At 39.7% G+C, this 22,327-nt stretch overlaps 1 protein-coding gene across 24 annotated transcripts in view; it reads left to right on the top strand.

Moving 5' to 3' along the window:
• COL23A1 (collagen type XXIII alpha 1 chain) overlaps positions 1-22,327 on the top strand; it is a 586,100-nt gene that overhangs the window by 512,842 nt on the left and 50,931 nt on the right. For 7 of the 24 annotated variants that reach the window (XM_061617268.1, XM_061617248.1, XM_061617244.1 and 4 more), the window contains exons 6-20: positions 6,831-6,899; positions 10,660-10,776; positions 11,669-11,704; positions 13,337-13,363; positions 15,769-15,831; positions 16,075-16,137; positions 17,917-17,979; positions 18,072-18,134; positions 18,221-18,283; positions 18,375-18,437; positions 18,529-18,591; positions 18,683-18,745; positions 18,837-18,899; positions 18,991-19,053; positions 19,143-19,205. In XM_061617268.1, coding sequence (XP_061473252.1) covers positions 6,831-6,899; positions 10,660-10,776; positions 11,669-11,704; positions 13,337-13,363; positions 15,769-15,831; positions 16,075-16,137; positions 17,917-17,979; positions 18,072-18,134; positions 18,221-18,283; positions 18,375-18,437; positions 18,529-18,591; positions 18,683-18,745; positions 18,837-18,899; positions 18,991-19,053; positions 19,143-19,205 — 942 coding nt within the window. The remainder of the gene's footprint in view (positions 1-6,830; positions 6,900-10,659; positions 10,777-11,668; positions 11,705-13,336; positions 13,364-15,768; positions 15,832-16,074; positions 16,138-17,916; positions 17,980-18,071; positions 18,135-18,220; positions 18,284-18,374; positions 18,438-18,528; positions 18,592-18,682; positions 18,746-18,836; positions 18,900-18,990; positions 19,054-19,142; positions 19,206-22,327) is intronic. The other 17 variants (XM_061617247.1, XM_061617253.1, XM_061617254.1 and 14 more) reach the window with 17 other exon arrangements.

The raw sequence follows: 22,327 nt of genomic DNA, 5'->3' as shown, positions 1-22,327 counted from the left end.
GAAGTTATCAGGCAGCTATGTTTTGGTGAGCAGCCTTAGGCACCTTTAAGGGTGAAGGGTGTAGTCCCAAGACTTGCCTTCAAGGATGTAGGACTTTCTGGCATAGTAGGAAGCACGTTTGGAGCCAAAACTGTAACACCTGCCCGGAGTTGTGGGGCCCCATGAGGAGGTGATGCAGGAAGGCCTCCCTACTAACCTGAAAAGGTGAGACTTGAGAAAGAGTAGATGAAATGATACTCCTCTCCCTTGGAGTGGTTGGCTTACTCACAGTTTGTTATGAATAGTTACCATCCTGTGCCATTTCCCCCAAAATCAGTTTTGTTGTGTTAAAATAAATAATTATGGCCTAGTTCACCCCAACTTTGTGTCTTGCCTCTTTATTTCCCTGTGTGGTCACAGTTCTTAAGCACAAAATAACAATTAAACAATCCTAGACTGTCTCTGAGCAAATGCATTGTGCTGTTCCCGCACTGCTTACAACTTCAGCTTCATCCTTTCCTATATACTAGCATTAAGCAACAGGGTTTACAGAACAATGGCATATCTCCTACAAGACCTACACAGACTAAAGGCTTAGCAACACTCTTTAGAAATTAAAGCACTGCCCCTTTTTTCTTGCAAGCTACAATCTTATAATCAGAGCTTACACATCATCTGTTACCCTCTACTAGGTATGGGTGAGAATTTTGCTAAATTCGGATTTAGCACTGGATTTTTCAGTGGTCCACTTATTCTCTATCTTTGCAGAGTGATCCTGTTTGCTCCAAACTTTAATGGCTTTCCCCCAACACTGGATTTTTTCCCCTTCAGTATTCCCTCAAATATATTGTTCTTTTATTTATTTTACTCACTGCACAGCACAGCAGTACAGGTTTCTCTGTCTTTTTCTATATGCCACCCCCTCCAATCAAATAATCAAAGCTCCAAGTGGGAGGAAGCAAGCCAAGTCTTACTCATGTTAAGGACTCAAGGCTTGCCTAGAATGAGGGGGGGCACTGCAAGCTGCTTTCCTCCTTTCCTTTCCAAAAGAAAAACAGCCAAATTCTGCTTGCTAACATGAAAACTGACCAACTGCAGTCACAGAGAAGGAGGAGGAAGCAAAGCCACTTTCCTTTTACCAATATTTTCTTTAAAATTATCAATATTCTCTTTCAAAATATTAATGAAATATTGATAAAGTAAAGGAAAACTACTTTGCTGCCACCGCCTCCTCTACTGTGATTGACACTGGTCAGTTTTCACATTAGCAAACAAAGACCGGCTGTTTTCCTTTTGGAAGGGAAAGGAGGAAAGCAGCTTGCAGTGCCCCCCATCTCCTCCTCAGCAAGCCTAGAGTCCTTAACATGGGTGAGACTTGCCTTGCTTCCTCCTGCTTGGAAAATATTCTTTTAAAATATTGATATTAATATCAATATTTGGAGAGGAAAAAATTGGACAGTAAAAGCATTGCATAGCAGACAAAGAACAAACTCAAATTGACACTGTCTCTTAGGTTGATGGAATGCTTTCAAAGTGGCACCATTCAATGAATCCCATCCCTACTCTCCACACAACAATCCATTCATCATTTCCCCTCCTCCTTCCAACAGCTATTCATAAAAACAAGTTTATCCCCCACATCTCTCTTTCTTCTTAAAATCAAACTCTATTTTCCTATTCCCCCCCAAACTTAATTTGTAGAACATCTCACCAGGATTCAGCTCAGAGCCAAGAATATGGGGATTAAAGTGCTTCTGAATATGTGCAGGGTGCCTTTTCCTCTCCACCGAATAACTACAATCTTCTGCATCATGTGGCCTCTCACATTTAAAATTGAGAACATTGCCTCTACGCATAGGCTTAAGCAGCATTTCAGAGTATGTGTTAGATTTCTTAAGTACCATGTAGATTATCTAGTGCAGCCTTTGCCAACCTGGTGCCCTCCAGATGTTTTGGACTGCAACTCCCATCAGCCCCAGCCAGAACAATGTTGGCTGGAGCTGATAAGAGTTGTAGTCCAAAACATCTGGAGGGCACCAGGTTGGCAAAGGCTGATCTAGTGTCTAACACGTTCCTGGATTTCTCAACCATATGGCAGCCCTCACAGAAAGAACTGGACCCAGTTTAACTTTTGGTTAACAAAAAAGGCCTAAGTATTACATAGTACTGTTCTGATTAGATTCTAGAACCTTCTTGTTTTATCATTCAAAATTTTATACCCCCCATTATAGGAAGTATATTTCTCCGTGGTCTTTTTAAGCTAATATAACAACTTTGAAGAAAATGGGAATTAATTTTCCAAATTACACAATAATCTCACTGTGATACAAACTACTGTGAAATATAGGCTGTAGGGGAAGTGTTCCCAGTGCTTCATCAGAAGAGTAGGACAGCTCACTTTATACTATGATATTGCTCTGTTTCACTGTCCAACTTATATCTGGATGCACCTCATAAAAAAGGGTTAAAGGCTTTCATCTGTCTTGCATTATGATCCACAAACTTTCTACAGTATATAGGAAACTTCATGCTACTTCATGAAGAAAACTATATCAATATAAGGACATGAGACAAGCTCATACCTGGAAAAGTAGTAAAGAAAAGGTGTTTAGTGAAAGGTGGTGCCTGATCTATTCTCAAAGGAGAGATGTCACCATTAAACATAACCCATTGAATGGGGATTATTCAGAAATGTCTTCCATTTTAAAAAGGAAGGGAAATGTCAAAAACAGTCCCCAGATTCTATCAGTTATGCATACAAGAAGTCTGCATTTAGAAACATTCATGTTATGCAATATGCTCATGCCCCAGTTTCTCAAATGTGTTGTTCTGGTCTCTCAGCAGGACTCTTAAGTAATCAGATTATGGTGCTAACAGTTTGTGATTCTCTGTCTCACACACACATGCACACACATTAATGCTTCTAGATTTTTAGGACATTTAATTGGCTCCTCAATCCTTCTGTTCCTTTTTCCAATTCCTGGGATACCATCTGGCCTCAATTATTTTTACTTCCTTAACTTGAGCAGGATCTTTTCTTTGGCTTAAGTGGTAGACTTTATTTCCCAAAGTTGTTTCCTGGTTTACATGGAAGGATGTGTTATTTCAGATTACAAGTTCTGTGGTGACAGTAAAGAAACAGCAATTAGTAGCTGTTAATGCCTCTGAGAGAACTAGTTTTCTAAAGAGATCATTTTTTAGAGATGGTAATAATTTAATTAAAATGGAAATTGTGTAATTTTCTTTGAGCACATCATGAACTGAAACTATGCTATCTTGGGCAGAACTTTAGTAGTATTAGTAATTTAGTAATTAGTAACTTTAGTAGTAGTAGTAATTAATCTATTCTGTCTGACAAAATCTTTCTCATGGGAAAACATTATATCAGTATTTTTTTTCTCTGTTCAAAATTACAGTTACATTTTTTTCACTTCAGAGTTTCCCAAAATATTTTCTTTTAATTTAACTAAAACTGAAACAGTTATATTTGTATCAGATTCATCAATCATGTAGTTTGGGTAATCTATTTACATGCAATTCCCCAAGCATATCAGTTGCTTTCAAAGCAAAACAAAAATGCTTGGGTTCATAAATTATCAAGAAGACACTGGTGAAGGACAACATTATCTTTTATTTATTTATTTTCATTTATACAAAAAAATTATAGCCCACCTTTCCCATCATGATGGAGTTGCTCAAAGTACACAACAGCATATAAAACACAAAAAATAACAATATGCCATTATTAAAACACATAAGCAAAAATCAAAAATAAAGTGACTTAACTGCATCAAAAACAGAAAAACTCAAAGGCCAGAACAATAAATATTCCCTGCTGGATTAGACCAGTGGTCCATTTAATCCCGCATCTGTGTTCCCATAGTGTCCAACCAGATGCTTCTGAGAAGTCCACAAGCAGGAAATGAAAGCAATAACTCTCCTCTGATTGGCATGCAGAACAGAGGCCATACTGCTTCAGAACATGAAATCCAAAGTTTTCTGATAAAATTGGATAGGGCTTTTTTATGAAACTGAATTCTGGTTGAAGCATTCAGCATTTGCAACAAAAGACTTTTTTTCTGGATAGAAGTGTTCCAGATGTTGTATAGAACTCTATCAAGTGCCACAATTGATCCTTTTTCTGATTACCTTATACTGAATTTTTTAAAATGCTGACTCTACACACAGAAAAATAAGGAGCTGATACTATAGAAAACTGTATAGTGTAGCTATAAAAACTGGAAAAACTGTATAATGTGGCTATAAAAATAGCAATGCTATCATTGTTAGTTATCTACTAAGTCAAATCAAATTGAACGTAACTGATATTTACAGTCTAGGAAACAAAATACCTGTGTATGTAAAAATCCTCTTAAAAAGGAACCATAAAGTATTTGTAACCCACAGCTCATGTATTTCCAAAAACTCAGCAATGTGTCAAGCACTGGCTGTTTCAGATTCCTTCCCCAACGTCTCTAGAGCATCCTCCCCCAACCTGGTGCTCTCCAGATGGTTGTGGACTACACCCCCCCATTGTGTCTGGTCATTAACCATACTGGCTGGGGCTGTAGGAAGTAGGAGTCCACAACATCTGGAGGGCACCAGGTTGAGGAAAGCTGCTATAGAATAAAGCAAATGATACCCACCTTTATTTTAGTGCTGCTCAAAACAAGAACCAAATCAAGCTTCAGGTAAAGAGGTCGTAATGCTGCCAAGATGTGAGAGACCTCTCTGTTGTCAAAGTAGATAGAAATTAGACATGGAAGGGCAGTGGGATCTATTCTCATTAAGTTATCCAACCTTATTACATAAAATCATAACAATTTGTTTCTAAGTGGCCTGTCTTTGCTAAGCCCTGGGCCACATGAGTTGTTTTCTACTAAAGAACTTAATTCTTCCTGCTTTTTTTTTTTTTAAGAGGTGCTCCTTCTTTGGTGTTGCTAGCAGTAATACCAAAACAAACATGCAGACCTGGCATGTTGATTTGTCCTTCACTAAGATTTGAATCATTCGTGTACTCTACTAAAATAATTTATGTTTTCTTCAATGAGGTTTGCCTGAGGACAGCATTTAGGGGATGAGGCTATAAAAACATTTCATCTGTGTTGCAGATGCTACATGCTACTTATGACTTTACAGACATTCTCAACCAAATCCATGAAAGCAACTGGTAGTTCTTCCATGATAATAGACCATTTTTACCATCCTTTCGTCAAACACAGGATCAATGCTTCTTTGTTTCTAAATCCATATTCTACATTGAACTTGATTACACTTTAGTGCTAAATTCCTTGATTCCAGGATATTTATTTGTGCACTTTGGGAAGGGGGGGGATTTAACATTTGGTGCATGTAATGATACCATATGCATTAGATTTTTTCATCCCATTTATTTTTTCTTTCTTTTATGAGAAAAATGAGCTTTATAGAAAGCATCCATGACCATATACAGAAATTATTTCCCTTTCTAGTATGCCAGGCAGATGAATTAAGTTTACTTGGCTGTTGGACATTAGCCTTATCTGAAGGGTTTGACTGGCAAAGCAGTCAGGCTCATGTTTTTCTATATTTAAACCACTGATAGGTATGTACAGTAACTCAGGTTACACTTTATTTTAGGGTTAACATATTTGCATATAAATGAGATTTACTGTGGCTGACAGATTGGCATACAGCCCCCTGAACAGTTTTACTGTTTAGCTCAAATCCAAGGGTCATGTAGTGCAATTCTAGGCATGCTCACTCTGAAGTAAGTCCCACTGTATTCAGTGGGGCTTACTTTTTAGCAAGTGTATTTAGAATTGTGTCTTCATTTAATTAAACATATAGATGGGCCCAGACACTCATGTCGCTTTCAAAATCCTAGTATGAGATTTGTTTAAAGCTTCAGTTGAGCTTGATGTATATTCTGAGGCTTTCTTCCCCTATATTTCTATTTATATGGGAAATTCAAAGCTGTCATATACCGAGTCAGACCATCTAATTCAGTATTGTCTACACTGACTGGCAGCAGCTCTTCCAGATTTGAGACAGGGATCTTTCCCAGCCCTACCTGGGTAGAGATGCAGAGAACTGAATCTGGGACCTTGTATGTGCCAATTATGAGCTCTACTACAGAGCAACTGTTCTTCATGTGTTAAAGACACAAATATATATTAATGTGCTTGAGGTAGACTTGGGACTGGCACACTTTTGAATAATCATCTGTTGAGTACTTCCATGTGACCTCGAAGGCTACTATTTGATACATACATAGCCCAAGACACTGTAGTTACTAGAAAGATCATATTTGATTCCAAAGTTACTCAACTAAATTTACTTGAACAGTTTGAAAATCAAATATTTAAACATCTCTGTTCAAAATGGGTAACATGAACTCTCAAATGGTTATTGTACTCCAACATTAGAAAGCTGAAATTAGTCTGGATTATCCCTCAGTGGACATATATTAATTGCCAAGGAACAAATATTACTATAAAATCATGGTTGCTGAAATAATATAGCGATCCTTATCCCTTAAAGAAATGTTGTAAAATATATTACACTGTAACCTACAAAGCTGAGGATTGAGTAAGATTCCCTTAATTTTAAAAAAATGTTGTAGTTCTGAAGTCTTAGCTGTATTGAACTAATGGAAAGCTGTACATTCTGATGCCACCCATAAGTCTAGTGAATAATGAGTCTTAAATCGATTGTTGCTGTTCCATAAATCACTTCGCCTTATGATTCAAATTGTTTGTTCCATGCTGGACTCCCTCTCATATATTGTGCTGATTGAACCTTTACCATTTTTCTCTATCATCATAACATTTGTCTTGACCTCTTTGTCTTTCCTGCCACACATTGACTAGATGGCTTTTCCTCGCCTCAGTCATGGATTTCTCTCTGACCAGCATATTTTTAGCCGACGTATCCTTAAGGTAGAATAGCTTTTAATCTTCTGGCTTGCTGTGTTTTCTTGTGAGGTTGCTTTTTTTTAAAAAAAAGTTTCTAATTTATGTTCTGATAATGCCTCCTTCATTTCCACTCTTTTGTTCTCCTGTCCTGTTCTTTCACATTCTAACAAAGCCTCTTTATATTGTAAACAAAATGGAGCAAGTGTCATGACAACAAAATCAGAATTGTTTTCCATCGCAAAAGCACCAATAATAATAATAATATTAATATTCACAGGTAAACATCACCCAACCGGACAATTTTAAACAGTCATCCCATTAACTTTAAACAAATTACTCAGCCTCATCATGTTGACAGAATTCAACATCTGCTTTCATGAAAGCAGATCTAACATTCTTTTTCATGTTCACAATCTAAGCCATGCTGAATGTCTTGACTGGTACACTTTCCCAGAGATAAAATGTTAAATCTATTTTTCCACTGGAAAATTGCATTCTCTCAATAACAATATTGAGCCAGGGTGCCTGAAATCCTTAAACAAAAGGCATGTAAACAGAAAATGGTCCAGTGTATTTTTCTCCTTCAAATTGCAAGAACAAAAGACTAGTTCTCACAAACTGCAGAGCCCTCTTCGGGTGTTGTTATCATGTTATTGCTTGCAAAGGGAACACGGATAAGTGTTGGGATGCAGGGAAGTGCCTTTAGCCGTGCCTCCAGAGCCACACAACTCTTCTGGAATCTAGCCACTGCAGCAGGGAGCCCTGTGTATTTAAAGACTCCCCATGCACGTGGGAAGCCTGATCTTCTCACTTGTGCAGGGAGCCTCTACAGATTCATAAGGCTCCCCACTGGAAAAGTTCACCATAAGCACACAAAGGGCCAGAGGTGTCATGTAGCTTCAGGGGTGGGACTAAACACACATCATCCTTGCCGCCCTGTTAGTGTTCCCTCTTCAGGTAAGAGGGCTCATATTAAAAGTTACAGTGTACTACTTCAGACTACAAGTCATGACTTGCATGACTCCATACCAAAAAAATCTCCCTGCTAACAGAAAACTGGCATATCAGGCACAAGGCTAGGCTAGAGCCCTTCTACCTGACATCTAGTTTTCTATGTGCTAGGAATTTTTGCATAGAAGATCATGGTATTATATGAGTCACCACTTTCAGTCTGTAGTGGAACAGTCCCAACATACTTGATGCCTCAACTGCTATTTATGAAAACTATGTCCTAATTGTACCTCATAAGTGTCCTGAGGTACCTCTGATCTAGAACTGCCAGAATCCTTGTCTGAACTCTTCCTTAAAGCAAAGCAAATATGATGAACATTTGAGGGTTCTATATTAGCTAAGACTAATAGCATTTTTTACATCCTAAATCTATTTCTGATCTGTGATTTTAACATGAGCAGGGCTTAGCCTGATCTACATGAACTTCAGAAAAATCACATTCACTTAATGTTCCAATCACTTTTTCCAGTCAGCTAGAGTGACCTATTTAGGTTCACTACTATAGGGTATGTAAAAAATGCCATGCACAGGCTGAGTGTGTGTGTGTATAATATGGCCCTCTCATTCTCACCCAAAATAGGGCATTTCAAAATCAGAGTCAAATCTTCAATCTCTCATCATTCAGTAAACCAGAAAGTATGGTCCTTGAAAAAATTACCATTTTAAAAAGTGCTTAATTTATGAACACGTTGTAGGCTAAAAGTTTTCAATATTATGGCCATAGTATACCTACCTGTTTTGTGAATAACAAGGGTAGAATACATATGAGATAATAATGAATAATAATATGCTGCAAAATTTAATAGAACTGGATCCATTTGTTTTTATCTTGCACTTATATCATTGTTCAATTTTCTGAACTGGAACATTGAAAAAATGTTATATGGCTTTTACTGTTAGGTTTCTGATTTATGGCAGGATGACATTAAGTACAAGTCTGTCACTGGGGACATCCTGCCCAGATGTTATAAAGAGTTTTATAATCCACCCTTTTCATGGGGGGTTTCAATGCTGGTTCCATATGTTGAAGCAGACCTACTCTAGATGCTGACCTCTTGTTTGTATCAGTAGATCATAACCCCAGATAAAATAAAGGTAGTAAGCAGCCATGGTAATCCAAATGATAGATCTTGGAAACCTGGTTTAAATTCTCTACTTAGTCAGAAGTTCACTGGAGCAAACAATTCTATGTTTGTATCTATGTTCACCGCCCAGAGAGCTATTGCTAGTCGGGCGGTATATAAGTTTTAAAAATAAATAAATAAATAATAAATTCTCTCAGCTTCTGTAAAATGGAAATAAGTGTGGCCTGCTTCAGAAGAGTCTGTATGATAGCCATAAGGACCATAAACCATTTTGTACATTAAACAAATTTTAAGTATAGAATTGATTATTCTGAGATTGATTATTTACCTATTCTATGTTGCAACCTTTTTTGAAACTGTAACATTTAAAAAAAGAGCTTGGCATTTAAGAACAAGAGGCTGTTATTTGAAAATGTGAAATAAAAAGCTCTGCTCCCCACATACAGTTAATGACATAATTCTCTGGATTGTGGCCACATTACCAGTGCACTTATTACATTATCAGTATACTTATTATACAAGGGTCATTATAATCTGTTTTAAGTCTTCTCTTGTGTTCACTAGATTTTGACAGTAAACCTACACGTGCCATGAGCATGGTGTGCAATGTATGCTAGCATTATAGATCTGTGTGTATTTTTGCTGTGACATCCAACCCTTTCTCCTTTTTAGTCAATGCTTTGTTTTTTACAGATTTTGTTAACATTTCAGCAGGTTAATAGATGTTTTTCCTAGACATCAGTTAATTAGGAATGGTCTAAAGGCACATGATGCAGCAAACTTGCTGAAGCTAAACAGGCCTGGTTTAGGTCAATACCTGGATAGAAGACTGCCTGGGAACCCTATGTAAAAAAATTGATGTCCATTAAAGAAAGGCAGAATATAATGTAATAATTACTTATATATAGGTTTTCCAGATGCTAGAACTCTGAGCTATCCATATAAAAATGAACTAGAATGCTCCTTGAGGCTTAGCATTTTGATATTTTTAAAATTTGCTTTATTGTATGCACTCAGATAGAGCATCCAGTTTTTGCAAATGCTAGACTTGACTCCTATCTGTCTTATTTATTCCTCTGAAAAGGAGGAACCTCCATGCCATTAAAAAAATATTTAAAACAAGTTTCTCTTAAATCTAGATAGCTGAATTATCTGTGATGCAAAATGTGTCCTACAAGCATAATTTGGGCAGTAGTTTTGTTCTTCACTTTCCCATGACAGTGTTGTGGAATTCTAAAGAACTGGAGTTCATTCTGTAGTTGTTTAGCCTGTTTCTCATTGGAAGAGGAAAGAGCTTTCACTAATAACTTCTTAAAACTAGGTAGTATCAGAGTCCAGTGTTTGCAGCCAGAAACAGAATGCACCATTCTGTGCCATGCATACACACAAATTGGGCACTTACGGGCTAGAAATGCTAGCCCCCAATATTTATTATATTAATTGTTTGTTATAGAAAAAAACACAAGAAATCTTAGGCATGCATTTCTTTAATTTCTTTAGTATTTCATACCATGCAAAGGGTGGTCAGTTTTCAGGCTAAAGGTTTTATTATTTTACTCACATACTGATTCGTTTATAATGTATCCTATTGTTTTTCTCAGTTTGCTATACAGTGAGTTTGCAGCCACAGTCCATCCATTAGTACTTTATATTTTCACATTATGATGTTTTGTCTAAACTTCTTATAGGGAGATCAAGGTAATGATGGCGCTGCTGGTCCACCAGGTCCTCCTGGACAGCCGGGTGCAAGAGGGCCCCCTGGAGACACAGGAAAAGATGGCCCAAGGGGACCCCAAGGCCTTCCTGTAAGGCGTAGTTATTAGCAAAGATCATTTTGAAAAATTAAAATGCATGTTTTGCAGGGATATCCTCCTCATGATGCATTTCACCTATAAGTTCCTGAGCCTAGATCTCAGATTTGGCCTTTAATATATCAAGGATCTAGTAGAAGGAGAGAATTAAGGGAGATCATGCTTCAATATGTTGAAGTCAGAGGCTTAACTCATCTTCAAACTGATTATATTTTACAGGAAAGACATCTAATTAATTACATTTTGTGGTAGCTTGCCCTTAAGTGGTATCTTGCATATTGCAGTGACCTTTGGCAGTGCTAACCACTTGTAGATTCTAGCAACATGACCGGCTTCAGGGTTCATCAATATCTGAGTTTACGTTGCTACAGCACCAATCACCAGTGTCAACCTAAAAGCTATTTCCATGGATTGTTCTGAAGGACAAGTGATAGTTATGTGAGAGAAAATATCTTCACAGTGGCTTTTTATTAACTAATCATTCATACTCTCTCTGTTCTTTTTGGAGTAAATTGTGAAATGCCCTATAATTGAATTGGAAGAATTGCAGGTTCACAGTCATTATTTATTGAGCAAAGATAATTGAAGTATAGCCTTACTGCTCAATACAAGTCCAATTATCCAAGGTATATATCTATGTATTTTCAGTGAATGTATTAATAACACTAAAGCATCAAGACATCACAACATTTTTTGTGTTCCCTAAGTCAATGGAATAACTAAAATCTTGTCATGGAAAATATATACATGATTGAAGCAATCTCCTTACACTTATTCACTATTGTGTTTTTACGTGGGAGGGGAGACTTGGAGAAGAAATTTAAGAAATATCTTTCATTTTAGGAATATTATTTCATTTAAATAATTTACATTTGTGTTTCTTTAGGGTGAGAAAGGACAGCCTGGAGAACCTGGTATTGTGGTTAGTATGCAGTCTATGACATTAAAACCTACACAAATAAATTTATTTTCACATTTTAAGCCTGAGATGCTCGCCTAGTATGTACCATTTCCTCTTCTTCTTCCTTGTGCCCTGCTTGCCTATAATAACCTTAAGCAGCTGTTTTCCTTGACTCAAGCTTTGCTTTGTAATCACTACCCCAAAGCACATTACCACCTTCTGTGTGAAGTTGAGTGTAGAATGTCAGGCTTAAAACATTGTCCAGGACGATCAAACAATCACTCTGAACTGTTTTGGCGAGTCAGCTTTCTGTACTGCACCGTCAGAAGAAATAAAGTGAGCCTCTTTCCCAAAAGCACTTTTTTGTTCTCTTCTGTCTTTTGCTGCCCTACATTTCACACATTTTGTATTCTCCATGCATTTTGGATAGTCGGGACTTATTTAGGTTATTTCTTTAAATCAAGTTTGTAATTTTTTAAATTGCTATGTGAGTAGACTGTAATGAATGAAAACTACCAATGCCAAAACTAGAGCATCAAAAGACTCACTGATCTCTTTTTAACTGTCAGAAGTTTGATAACAAAGACATTATGCTACCAAAGCTAACTCCCAAGTATGTAATCAGATAAGAAATGCCCACCCCCACTTCTGTATCCTGTGTGTGTCTCCATTGCTGCTGCATGAATGACGCACTGCCCTTTCAGAGGCCTTTCAAGGGCTACTGTATTTACACAGCATCTTGACATAAAAGATCACAGACCGTGAGTGAAAAGATTCTGGTTAGATTGTTACATATTCTAAGAAGTTGACTGAAAGAGTAACAGGATAAATGCCATAAAGCACTGCCTCCTACATGTGTCTTGTTGGTTAAACTAACAACTGTTAGTCTAAAACATAACATTTCTGTTTTGTATAGCCTGTTAAGCATTCTTGACCACCAATACTTGCTTTTTCATTTTCCGTATGGTATTTTGATATAACTTCTTTTGGCCTTGGGTCTAAGTCTAAGAACATTAAAAGAGCCCCCCTGGATCAGACTAAAGGCCCATCTAATCCAGCATTCTGTTCTCTCAGTAGCCAACCAGTTGCCTACGGAAAGCCTGCAGGCAGGATACCAGCACAACAGCATTCTCCCCGCAACTAGCATTCAGAGGCATACTGTCTCCACTACTGGTCGTAGTATACAGCAATCATGACTAATAGCAATTAGTATCTTATCCTCCATGAATTTATCTAATTTCTTTTTTAAGCCATCCAAGTTGGTGGCCATCACAATTTGTGATAGTGTATGCCACAGTATGAAAAAGTACTTGCTTTTGTCTCTTTTGAAACTTCCAACATGCACCTGCTGTGGATGACCCCAAGTACCGTCATTGTATTTACATTCTGTGACTGGTTATACCCAACAGCCTTTTTATGGTGATGCCCATGACCCTTTCTCCAAATTCCAAATATGCCCATGAGCCCAAAAAGGTTGGCCGCCCAATAGGTTAATGGGTTTTGGTGTGCATGCATTTTGTAAATTGTACAATTTTGTGGGTAACTATTTTCTAAAAGTCCAACAAATGTTTTCATTCCTATTGTTTACATTTTAAAAATAACATTATTTATTTATTTATTTCATTACATAACATTCATTTATTTATTTTGAAGGGTGAGCCTGGTATTCCAGGAAAAAAAGTAAGTTATTGATTTTCCTATCTTTCAAAAGCTGTCTGCATTTAGATGTCATGCTTCCAGTCACAGGACATTTTATTTATTTATACTATTAATAAACCAGTTTTCACCACAACCTGTTGTGGGAGAAGGAATTAGCAAGAATCTCATTCTCAACCCAGCAGCAAAAAAAAAGAAAAAAAGGGGTGGAGTGTGGCTGTGACTAACATGAAGGGACCCTGCACTTCTGAATTTGCCACTACCCTACTCCTGGTGAGTCTTGCTCACAGTGTGGAGATGTAGGACACGGCTTTCTCTACAGATGCACCCTGATTGTGGAACTCCCTACGATCACCACAACATAGTCACAAAACAGTCTCCAACACAGTAGTAAAATAACATGGTGTTTAAAGCTACAAAACAATTAAAATCATCATCAACTGAACAATAGCAGCAATACTGTAGCACAAGGCCATCCTGTGATCCAAAACACTTTAACCAAATTCTCCAAAAAGTCTGTATGAACTATTGTGGTTTGAACAGGTGCTGGATGCTCATCAATGATGTAGCCACCACTGCCTCTGGGCCATTGAACCAGGCCACTGGATGAGTTGCCAAAAATTAAGTAATATTTTAGGTTGTGATTTGTATTGTTAAGTGTTCCAAATTATACCTTCAGTTGTTATGATAGTCTTGTTCTGTTTTGTTTTTATGTTTGGTGGATATTCTGAATTGCCTCAGCTCTTGTTAAACTAGTTGCTTTTCTATTCTGCTAATTTTTGTTATGCTATTTTTTATTTATAAAGCATATGTGTCTCATAATAAAAATAGCATTGGTAATGCTTGGTGGTGTTAATCTCTAAACTGAAAAGGGAAAACAAATTTGAACACCTTAACAAGCTAGTCAACAACAGCCTGGTTCACGTCACATTAAACCACAGCTTAAATGAATTATGGTTTAATGTGAACAAATAGAGTACTAGTGCATTCTGTTCAAATTGCAGGCACTTTGCTCCTCCCCCACTCCTGCTCCTCCCATGCCAGGAAGAAACAAGCCACAGTTTGGCGTGTCATTACATTGGAATCCAGGCTTGTGGTTTGTTTCTCCCAACAAGCCACAAGCAGTAAGCCAAGAACAAACCTTGGCTTCTGGTGTAGTTTCATGAGCCCAGATTCAGGTATAACACCAAGTCAGACTGTGTCTTGTTTCCTGCCTAGCACAGCAGTAGCATGATCAGGGGAGTGGCAAGGTGCTTAAGATTTGAGCAGCATTCACCAGCATCCGCAACATCTAAGGAGTTGTGTTGGCTATTGCAGTGTGAGCAGGACTAATCACATGGGGCTGATCCAGTCTGCAAAAGCTTATGCCATAATAAGTATATCAGTTTTTAAGGTGCCACAAGACCATCATTTTTGCTTCAAGAGACTAACACAACTATCCCTTTGGAAATTGTCCATATAGAGTGCTTTACCGGTATCTGAATATAAGAAGCACGTCTTTGTACATACTTGTCCAAGTCAAAGCCAAGGGATGTATATGTTTATTTTGGGCTGTGTTCGCTAGTTAAAGATCCTTTCCCATATTATGGACCTTAGAAAGGCCACCAAGTAGTTGGAAGACACTTTGGCTACAATATTTTTAGGGAACACATTTAAAGATTCAATTTCATTGTGTTCCGCAGATAATGAACAATGTCTTATTGATTTATACACATTGCAGATGAGGCAACTCTGAGCTAACAAATGAAATATCTCTTCTTAACAATGAGAAATCGGATATAATTTAAGCCCCAACTTCTGAATCAAAACTATATACTTTTCTGGTTGGGCTTAGTGTGAACAGCTAAGCCTCTGCCAGCATTGACCTCGGCAAACATAATGCACTTTTGTATTTCAGTGTCACCTATGTGTGTTCTGTTTCTTCAGGGTGATGCTGGAATCCCAGGAGAACCAGGGAACATAATTTGACAATTTATTTTTGTAGCTGCTTTTTTATTCACTAATTACATGTTGTATGGGCAACAGAACAGAATCAATACAGACTGTTGGCATACAAGCTAATTGTGTTAAATTTTGATCCTAAATATATTTGGAGATTCAGAGTCATAAAACAAGGTAATCTTCTTCATCTATAGACCCTTTATGATAAAGCAAACTGAATCAGGAATTGAAGATTCTTATATTTTTCACTGGTCTTATGAGGCTCACCCATTCTTGTAGAATAGCTTGATTAGCAACCACTGGACCATGTTTGAAACTGTCATTTAGAGTTTGAATTCTGTTCTAAGGATGCTCAGCATTTGGATTTTGGAGTGAAAGCAAGATTGTAGCAATTAAAAGAGGAGCAATTAAAAGAGTGCTTCAATTAAAAAATGATTCTACAAGATAAGAATTAATGTTGAGTTCATCATAATTTGTATTAATTTCAGGGAGAACAAGGCAGTATTGGGCCCATAGGAGAGAAAGGCAATGAAGGGCTGCCAGGGCCAAAGGTGAGCATCTCCTTGAACAGCACAGTAAAACTGACAAATGTCCTTCTTCAAAAATGAGTCTCCCTTTGCACTTCTTTCAAATGCTACAGGGAAAACAAGGAAGCATTGGCCCAATGGGGAACTGAGGCATATATGGCCTACCAGGGCCAAAGATAAGCAGTGCATGGTGAAGAATAAAAAGACTAGCACATACCCTACTTAGAAACTGATAATTTTCCATTGCACCTCTTTCAAATACTACAGGGAGAACCAGGAAGCACTGGCCCAATGGGAGACAAAGGCATAGATGGTCTACCAGGGCCAAAGGTAAGCGGTACATGGGAAGAGATAAAAGACTTGCAGGGCCCCTGCTTAGAAACTGAGAGTTTTTATTGCACCTCTTTTAAATACTATGGGGAGAACCAGGACGCAATGGGGGAAAGAAGCATAGATGGGCTGCCAGGGCCAAAGGTAAGTATCATATGGGAAAGGATAGTAAGTCTAGCACATGCCTGTATGAAACTTAGAGTTTTCCACTGCACCTCTTTCAAACATTGCAGGGACAGCCAGGAAGCACTGGCCCAATGGGAGCAAAAAGCATAAATGGGTTACCAGGGCCAAAAGTAAGGAGCACATGGGAAAAGATATTAAGATTAGCATGGGCCCTGCTTACAAATGGAGAGTTTTCCACTGCACCTCTTTCAAACATTGTAGGGAGACTCAGGAAGCATTGGCCCAATGGGCGAGGGGCATAGATGGTCTACCAGGGCCAAAGGTAAGCAGTGCGTGGGAAAGGATAGTAAGTTTAGATTAGTTTTAGTTCATTTATGTTTATGCATATGCCACCTTTCCACAGTGTGTTCTTCCTATATCAGTTTACAAGAAATGCCCACATCCTATCAAAATGCAAAATGTTGCGTGGGGAGAAACCAGTTCATACATCATATCAATAAATTCAAATGGGACAAATCAACAATTCAACAAACATAAAATAAATTCAGTATTACAAAGAAATACTCTAGACTTACTACATAAATACAGAGCAAAATGAAAGTTAACAGATAATAAATAAATATATATAGTTCAGCAGGAAAGAGCTGTTTTCAGTGAGCTAGTTGATTCACAACTGAAGAAGCTGACAGCAGCAAAAGGGATCTGCTGAGGAGGAAATGATGGTGAGTTCTGTCAGGTTCCCACCTGTGTGGTCACCGCCTTGTTGCGGTCCCACCTCAGGGTCCTGCTCCCAAAACAGTTGTCTCACCAGCTCTAGCAAAGATCTCTCAAGATCCCACTGCTAGGCTGCACCACCTGACACTCTCTGTAAACAATATTGCCTTGAGACTGTGCCTTCGTCTCCTCCTGGCTTATTGCTACGTTGTGTCTTGGTGCACTTACAAGCCTCGCCCCCCTGTATCTTTGTGCCTATAAAGATTACAGCCCTGGGTTGCTCTGGATACCTGATGATGTTACACTATCTCTTCACTGCTGCCACCATTGATACTGTTTCCCAACCTTGGTATATGCCCTGCCCACCCTTCTGGTCTGTGAAAGCCCAGCCAAGGATCAGGCATTTTGGTAAACCAAGAACTATTTATTTATATATACAGGGAATAACAAGATTACTTAAAGGTTTAGTCAATAAGCGTGTGGCTTCATAAGATGCGTTTCTCTTTATGTTTCTTAGTCATCAATATCCTGCCTCACTACCAGCCTAATCCAATCCACCCAACAACCCTCTCCAAAACCAACCAACCCTCCAAAACCCACAGAACGAACCAACTGAACGAACCGCCCCAGAAAAACGAACTCCCTCTCAACTGTCAGCCTCTCATTTATACCTTCAGACACTCAAACGCTCAGCCAATCATCATACAACACTCATCAACATTCCAACCCATATACTCCCCCCTCTCACTCAGTCCACTTACCTCATTTACTCTAATAAACCCGCACTTACCATATTTATATATACAGGTACATCACAAGTTCTCTTGCCCAGCTTCACAGAAGTTCTTGCTGGTAGTAATGGCTTTACTGCCCTGCTTAGAAATTACATATGCCCTGCAGAGAAATATAGTACTATTGCATCTCTCTCAAACATTATAGGGAAAACCAGGAAGCATTGGCCCAGTAGGAGAAAGAGGCAGAGATGGGCCACCAGGGCCAAAGGTAAGCAACATATGGGAAAGGATAGTAACATTAGCGCATGCCCTCCTTAGACACTGAACAGTTTTCCATTATACCTATTTTGACATTTACAGGGAGAACCAGGAAGCACTGGGCCAATGGGAGAAAGAGGTATAGATGGTCTATCAGGACCAAAGGTAAGCAGTGCATGGGAAAGCAGAGGTAGCACATGCCCTGCTCAGAAACTGAGAGTCTTCCATTACACCTCTTTCAAACATTACAGGGAGAACCAGGAAACATTGGCCCAATGGGAGACAAAGGCACAGATGGTCTACCAGGGCCAAAGGTAAGCTTTGCATGGGAAAGAATGCTAAGACTAGTACATGCCCTGCTTAGAAACTGAGAGTTTTCCACTGCACCACTTTCAAACATTACAGGGAGAACCAGGAAGCACTGGCCCAATGGGAGACAAAGGCATAGATGGTCTACCAGGGCCAAAGGTAAGCTTTGCATGGGAAAGAATGCTAAGAATAGCACGTGCCCTGCATAGAAACTGAGAGTTGTCCATTACACCACTTTCAAACAATACAGGGAGAAGCAGGAAACATTGGCCCAATGGGAGACAAAGGCACAGATGGTCTACCAGGGCCAAAGGTAAGCTTTGCATGGGAAAGAATGCTAAGACTAGCACATGCCCCGCTTAGAAACTGAGAGTTTTCCACTGCACAACTTTCAAACATTACAGGGAGAACCAGGAAGCACTGGCCCAATGGGAGACAAAGGCATAGATGGTCTACCAGGGCCAAAGGTAAGCTTTGCATGGGAAAGAATGCTAAGACTAGCACATGCCCTGCTTAGAAACTGAGAGTTTTCCACTGCACCACCTTCAAACATTACAGGGAGAACCAGGAAGCACTGGCCCAGTGGGAGACAAAGGCATAGATGGTCTACCAGGGCCAAAGGTAAGCAGTGCATGGGAAAGAATGCTAAGACTAGCACATGCCCTGCTTAGAAACTGAGAGTTGTCCATTACACCACTTTCAAACAATACAGGGAGAAGCAGGAAACATTGGCCCAACGGGAGACAAAGGCACAGATGGTCTACCAGGGCCAAAGGTAAGCAGTGCATGTGAAAGCAGATTAAGGTTGGCACATGCCCAGCTCAGAAACTGAGCGTTCCTTTACACCTCTTTCAAACATTACAGGGAGAACCAGGAAACATTGGCCCAATGGGAGAAAGAGGCACAGATGGTCTACCAGGGCCAAAGGTAAGCAGCGCATGGGAAAGAATGCTAAGATTAGCACATGCCCTGCTTAGAAACTGAGAGGTTTCCACTGCACCTCTTTCAAATATTATTTATTTATTAGATTTATATCCTGACCTTTCTCCCAGCAGGAGCCCAGGGCAGCAAACAAAAGCACTAAACACTTTAACACATCATAAAAACAGACATTAAAACTATATTAAAACAAAACAATCATTAAAAACATATTAAAACAAAAATCTTTTAAAACATTTTTAAAAATTTAAAAACATATATTTTTAAAAAAATGATTAAAAACATGACTTGTATTTTTTAAACATATTAAATAGCAATTCCAACACAGACGCAGACTGGGATAAGGTCTCTACTTAAAAGGCTTGTTGAAAGAGGAAGGTCTCCAGTAGGTGCCGAAAAGATAGCAGAGATGGTGCCTGTCTAATATTTAAGGGGAGGGAATTCCAAAGGGTAGGTGCCACCACATTAAAGGTCCGTTTCCTATGTTGTGCAGAATCCCCTGATAAGGTGGTATCTGCAAGAGGCCCTCACCTGCACAGTGCAGTAATCGACTAGGTAATATAAGGGATAAGACGGTCTTTAAGGTATCCTGGTCCCAAGCTGTATAGGGCTTTGTACACCAAAACTAGAACCTTGAACTTTGGTAGCTAAGAGGCAGCCAGTGCAATTCTTTCAGCAGCAGGGTGACATGTTGGTGATACCCTGCCCCAGTGAGCAGTCTCGCCACTGCATTTTGCACCAGCTGCAGCTTCCAGACCAACCTCAAGGGGAGCCCCACATATAGCACATTCCAATAATCCAGCCTGGAGGTTACCAGCACATGGACAACAGTGGTCAAGCTATCCCAGTCCAGAAACGGCTGCAGCTGTCTTACCAGCCAAATCTGGTAAAAGGCACTCCTAGCCACTGAGATCACCTGGGCCTCTAGCAACAAAGATGGATCCAGGAGCATCCCCAGACTATGGAACTTCTCTTTCAGAGGGTGTACGACCCCATCCAAAGCAGGCAACTAACCAATTATCCAAGCTCGGGAACCACCAACCCACAGTGTCTCCGTCTTGCTAGGATTCAGAGTCAATTTATTGGCCCTCATCCAGCCCACCACCGAGTCCAGGCAGTGGTCCAGGGCTTGCATGGCGTCTCCCGATTCGGATGTTACAGAGAAATAGATAGTTGGGTATCATCAGCATACTGCTGACACCTCATCCCAAATCTCCTGATGCGGTCATCATCAGCTCCCAAGGGCTTCATATAGATGTTAAACAGCATGGGGGACAAGTTGGTACCCTGCGGCACCCCACAGCACAACTGCCAGGGGGGGAAAGACAATCACCTAATTTTGTTCTCTGAAAACAATCCTGAAGATAAGATCAGAGGCACTGTAAAATATCCATCTCACCAAGTCGGCCCAGAAGGATACCATGGTCAATGGCATCAAAAGCCACCGAGAGATCAAGTAAGAATAACAGGGTCGCACTCCCCCTGTCCTTCTCCCAAAAAAGGTCACCCATCAGGGCGACCAAGGCTGATTCAGTCTCATAACCAGGCCTGAACCCAGACTGGGATGGGTCAAGATAATCTGTTTCATCCAAGAGTACTTGCAATTGCTGCACCACAACCATGTCAATCACCTTCTCTAAAAGGGGTATTTGCAACCAGGCAGTAGTTGTTGCAAACCAGTGGGTCCAGGATGGCCTTTTTCAGGAGCGACTGGATCACTGCCTTTTCAGGGAGGCTGAAACCACTGCCTCCTGCAACGTTGTGTTGACCACACCCTGGATCCACTTGGTCAACCCCGCTCTGCAAACTTTAATAAGCCAAGAAGGGCAAGCGTCGAGAGGACACATTACTGGTGACAAATACTGCAGAGAGAACCAGGAAGCATTGTCCCAATGGGAAAAAGAGGCAAAGATGGTCTATCAGGACCAAAGGTGAGCAGTGCATGGGAAGGATAGTAAGATTGGTGCATACCCTGCTCAGAAACTTAAGCGGTTTCCATTACATCTCTTTCAGACATTGCAGGGAGAACCAGGAAGCAATGGCCCAATGGGAGCAAAAGGGATAGATGGACTGCCAGGGCCAAATATAAGCAGTGCATGGGAAAAGATGATAAAATCTGGATATAGGGAGATGGCCCAGGCACACATGCAAAATACTTCAATTCATTCAGAATGAAATTGCAATTTGCTCTTGTGGCAGCATCCCCTCACTGAGAATGGAACGCTTCTCTGCAATACTCCAATATTCAAGGGCAGTTTATGTGGGGTTTGCAGGAAACCTTTGTAATTGAAAAATCACCCCAACGGACCATAGACCAAGACTAGTGAAATCCCTGCTGAATAAAACATGGTATTCCAATGTACAGAACAAAATGCAGACAGTCATTTTTTTTCCAGAAAAGCATCTGAGAGGTGACAATTTTGGATCAGAGAAGTTGTTGGGAAAGGCAGGGGGTGGGGGTGAGCTTAATCTGTCCACAAGCTGCCTCTTTTCTGATGTAACACCTTCCCCTCCCAAGCTACGTCTTCCCCTCCCATGTGATTCTAGAGGTATGCCTTTGGCACACGCACAAGATGCGAAGGGGGCAGGGCATTTGCATGCTTACTGTGAAATGGTGAGGCCCAGGTTCGTATGAAATTCAATTTCCTACTGAATTGCTGAGAGAGCTTTAGCACTTTTCTCTATGTGATGGCAACTGCCAAAATGTAGGGCACCTGGTGTGGTTTTCAGAGCTGTGTGCACTTGAAATTTGACATGGAAGGATGGCAGTGGAATGAGCTTGGGCTGGAATTGGCAAATGGCTATCAGAAATTGCTAATGTGTTAGCAGGGCTTTGCTCTGCTCTTGCTTCTAGTGCTGCACATCCAACTTCCCATACCTAGCAGTCACTTCAAACCTTGGCTCTTTAAATGCTTTGTCCTCCATTCGGGGAGCTTTGTCCTCCATTCAGGGAGCTTTGTCCTCCATTTTGCAAAAACATCTATTAGTTAAATTAATGCATAGTAATTCAGTTATTTGATTACCAGTACAGGAAGTGACAACAGAGTGGACAAATTTATATCAAATTTTATACAGCAAATAAAGTTTTTTTATAGGTGACATATTTATCT

The sequence above is a fragment of the Rhineura floridana genome, chromosome 3 (assembly GCF_030035675.1).
Source record: "Rhineura floridana isolate rRhiFlo1 chromosome 3, rRhiFlo1.hap2, whole genome shotgun sequence".
Classification (NCBI taxonomy): Eukaryota; Metazoa; Chordata; class Lepidosauria; order Squamata; family Rhineuridae; genus Rhineura; species Rhineura floridana.
This window is presented reverse-complemented; position numbering and strand designations above follow the sequence as displayed.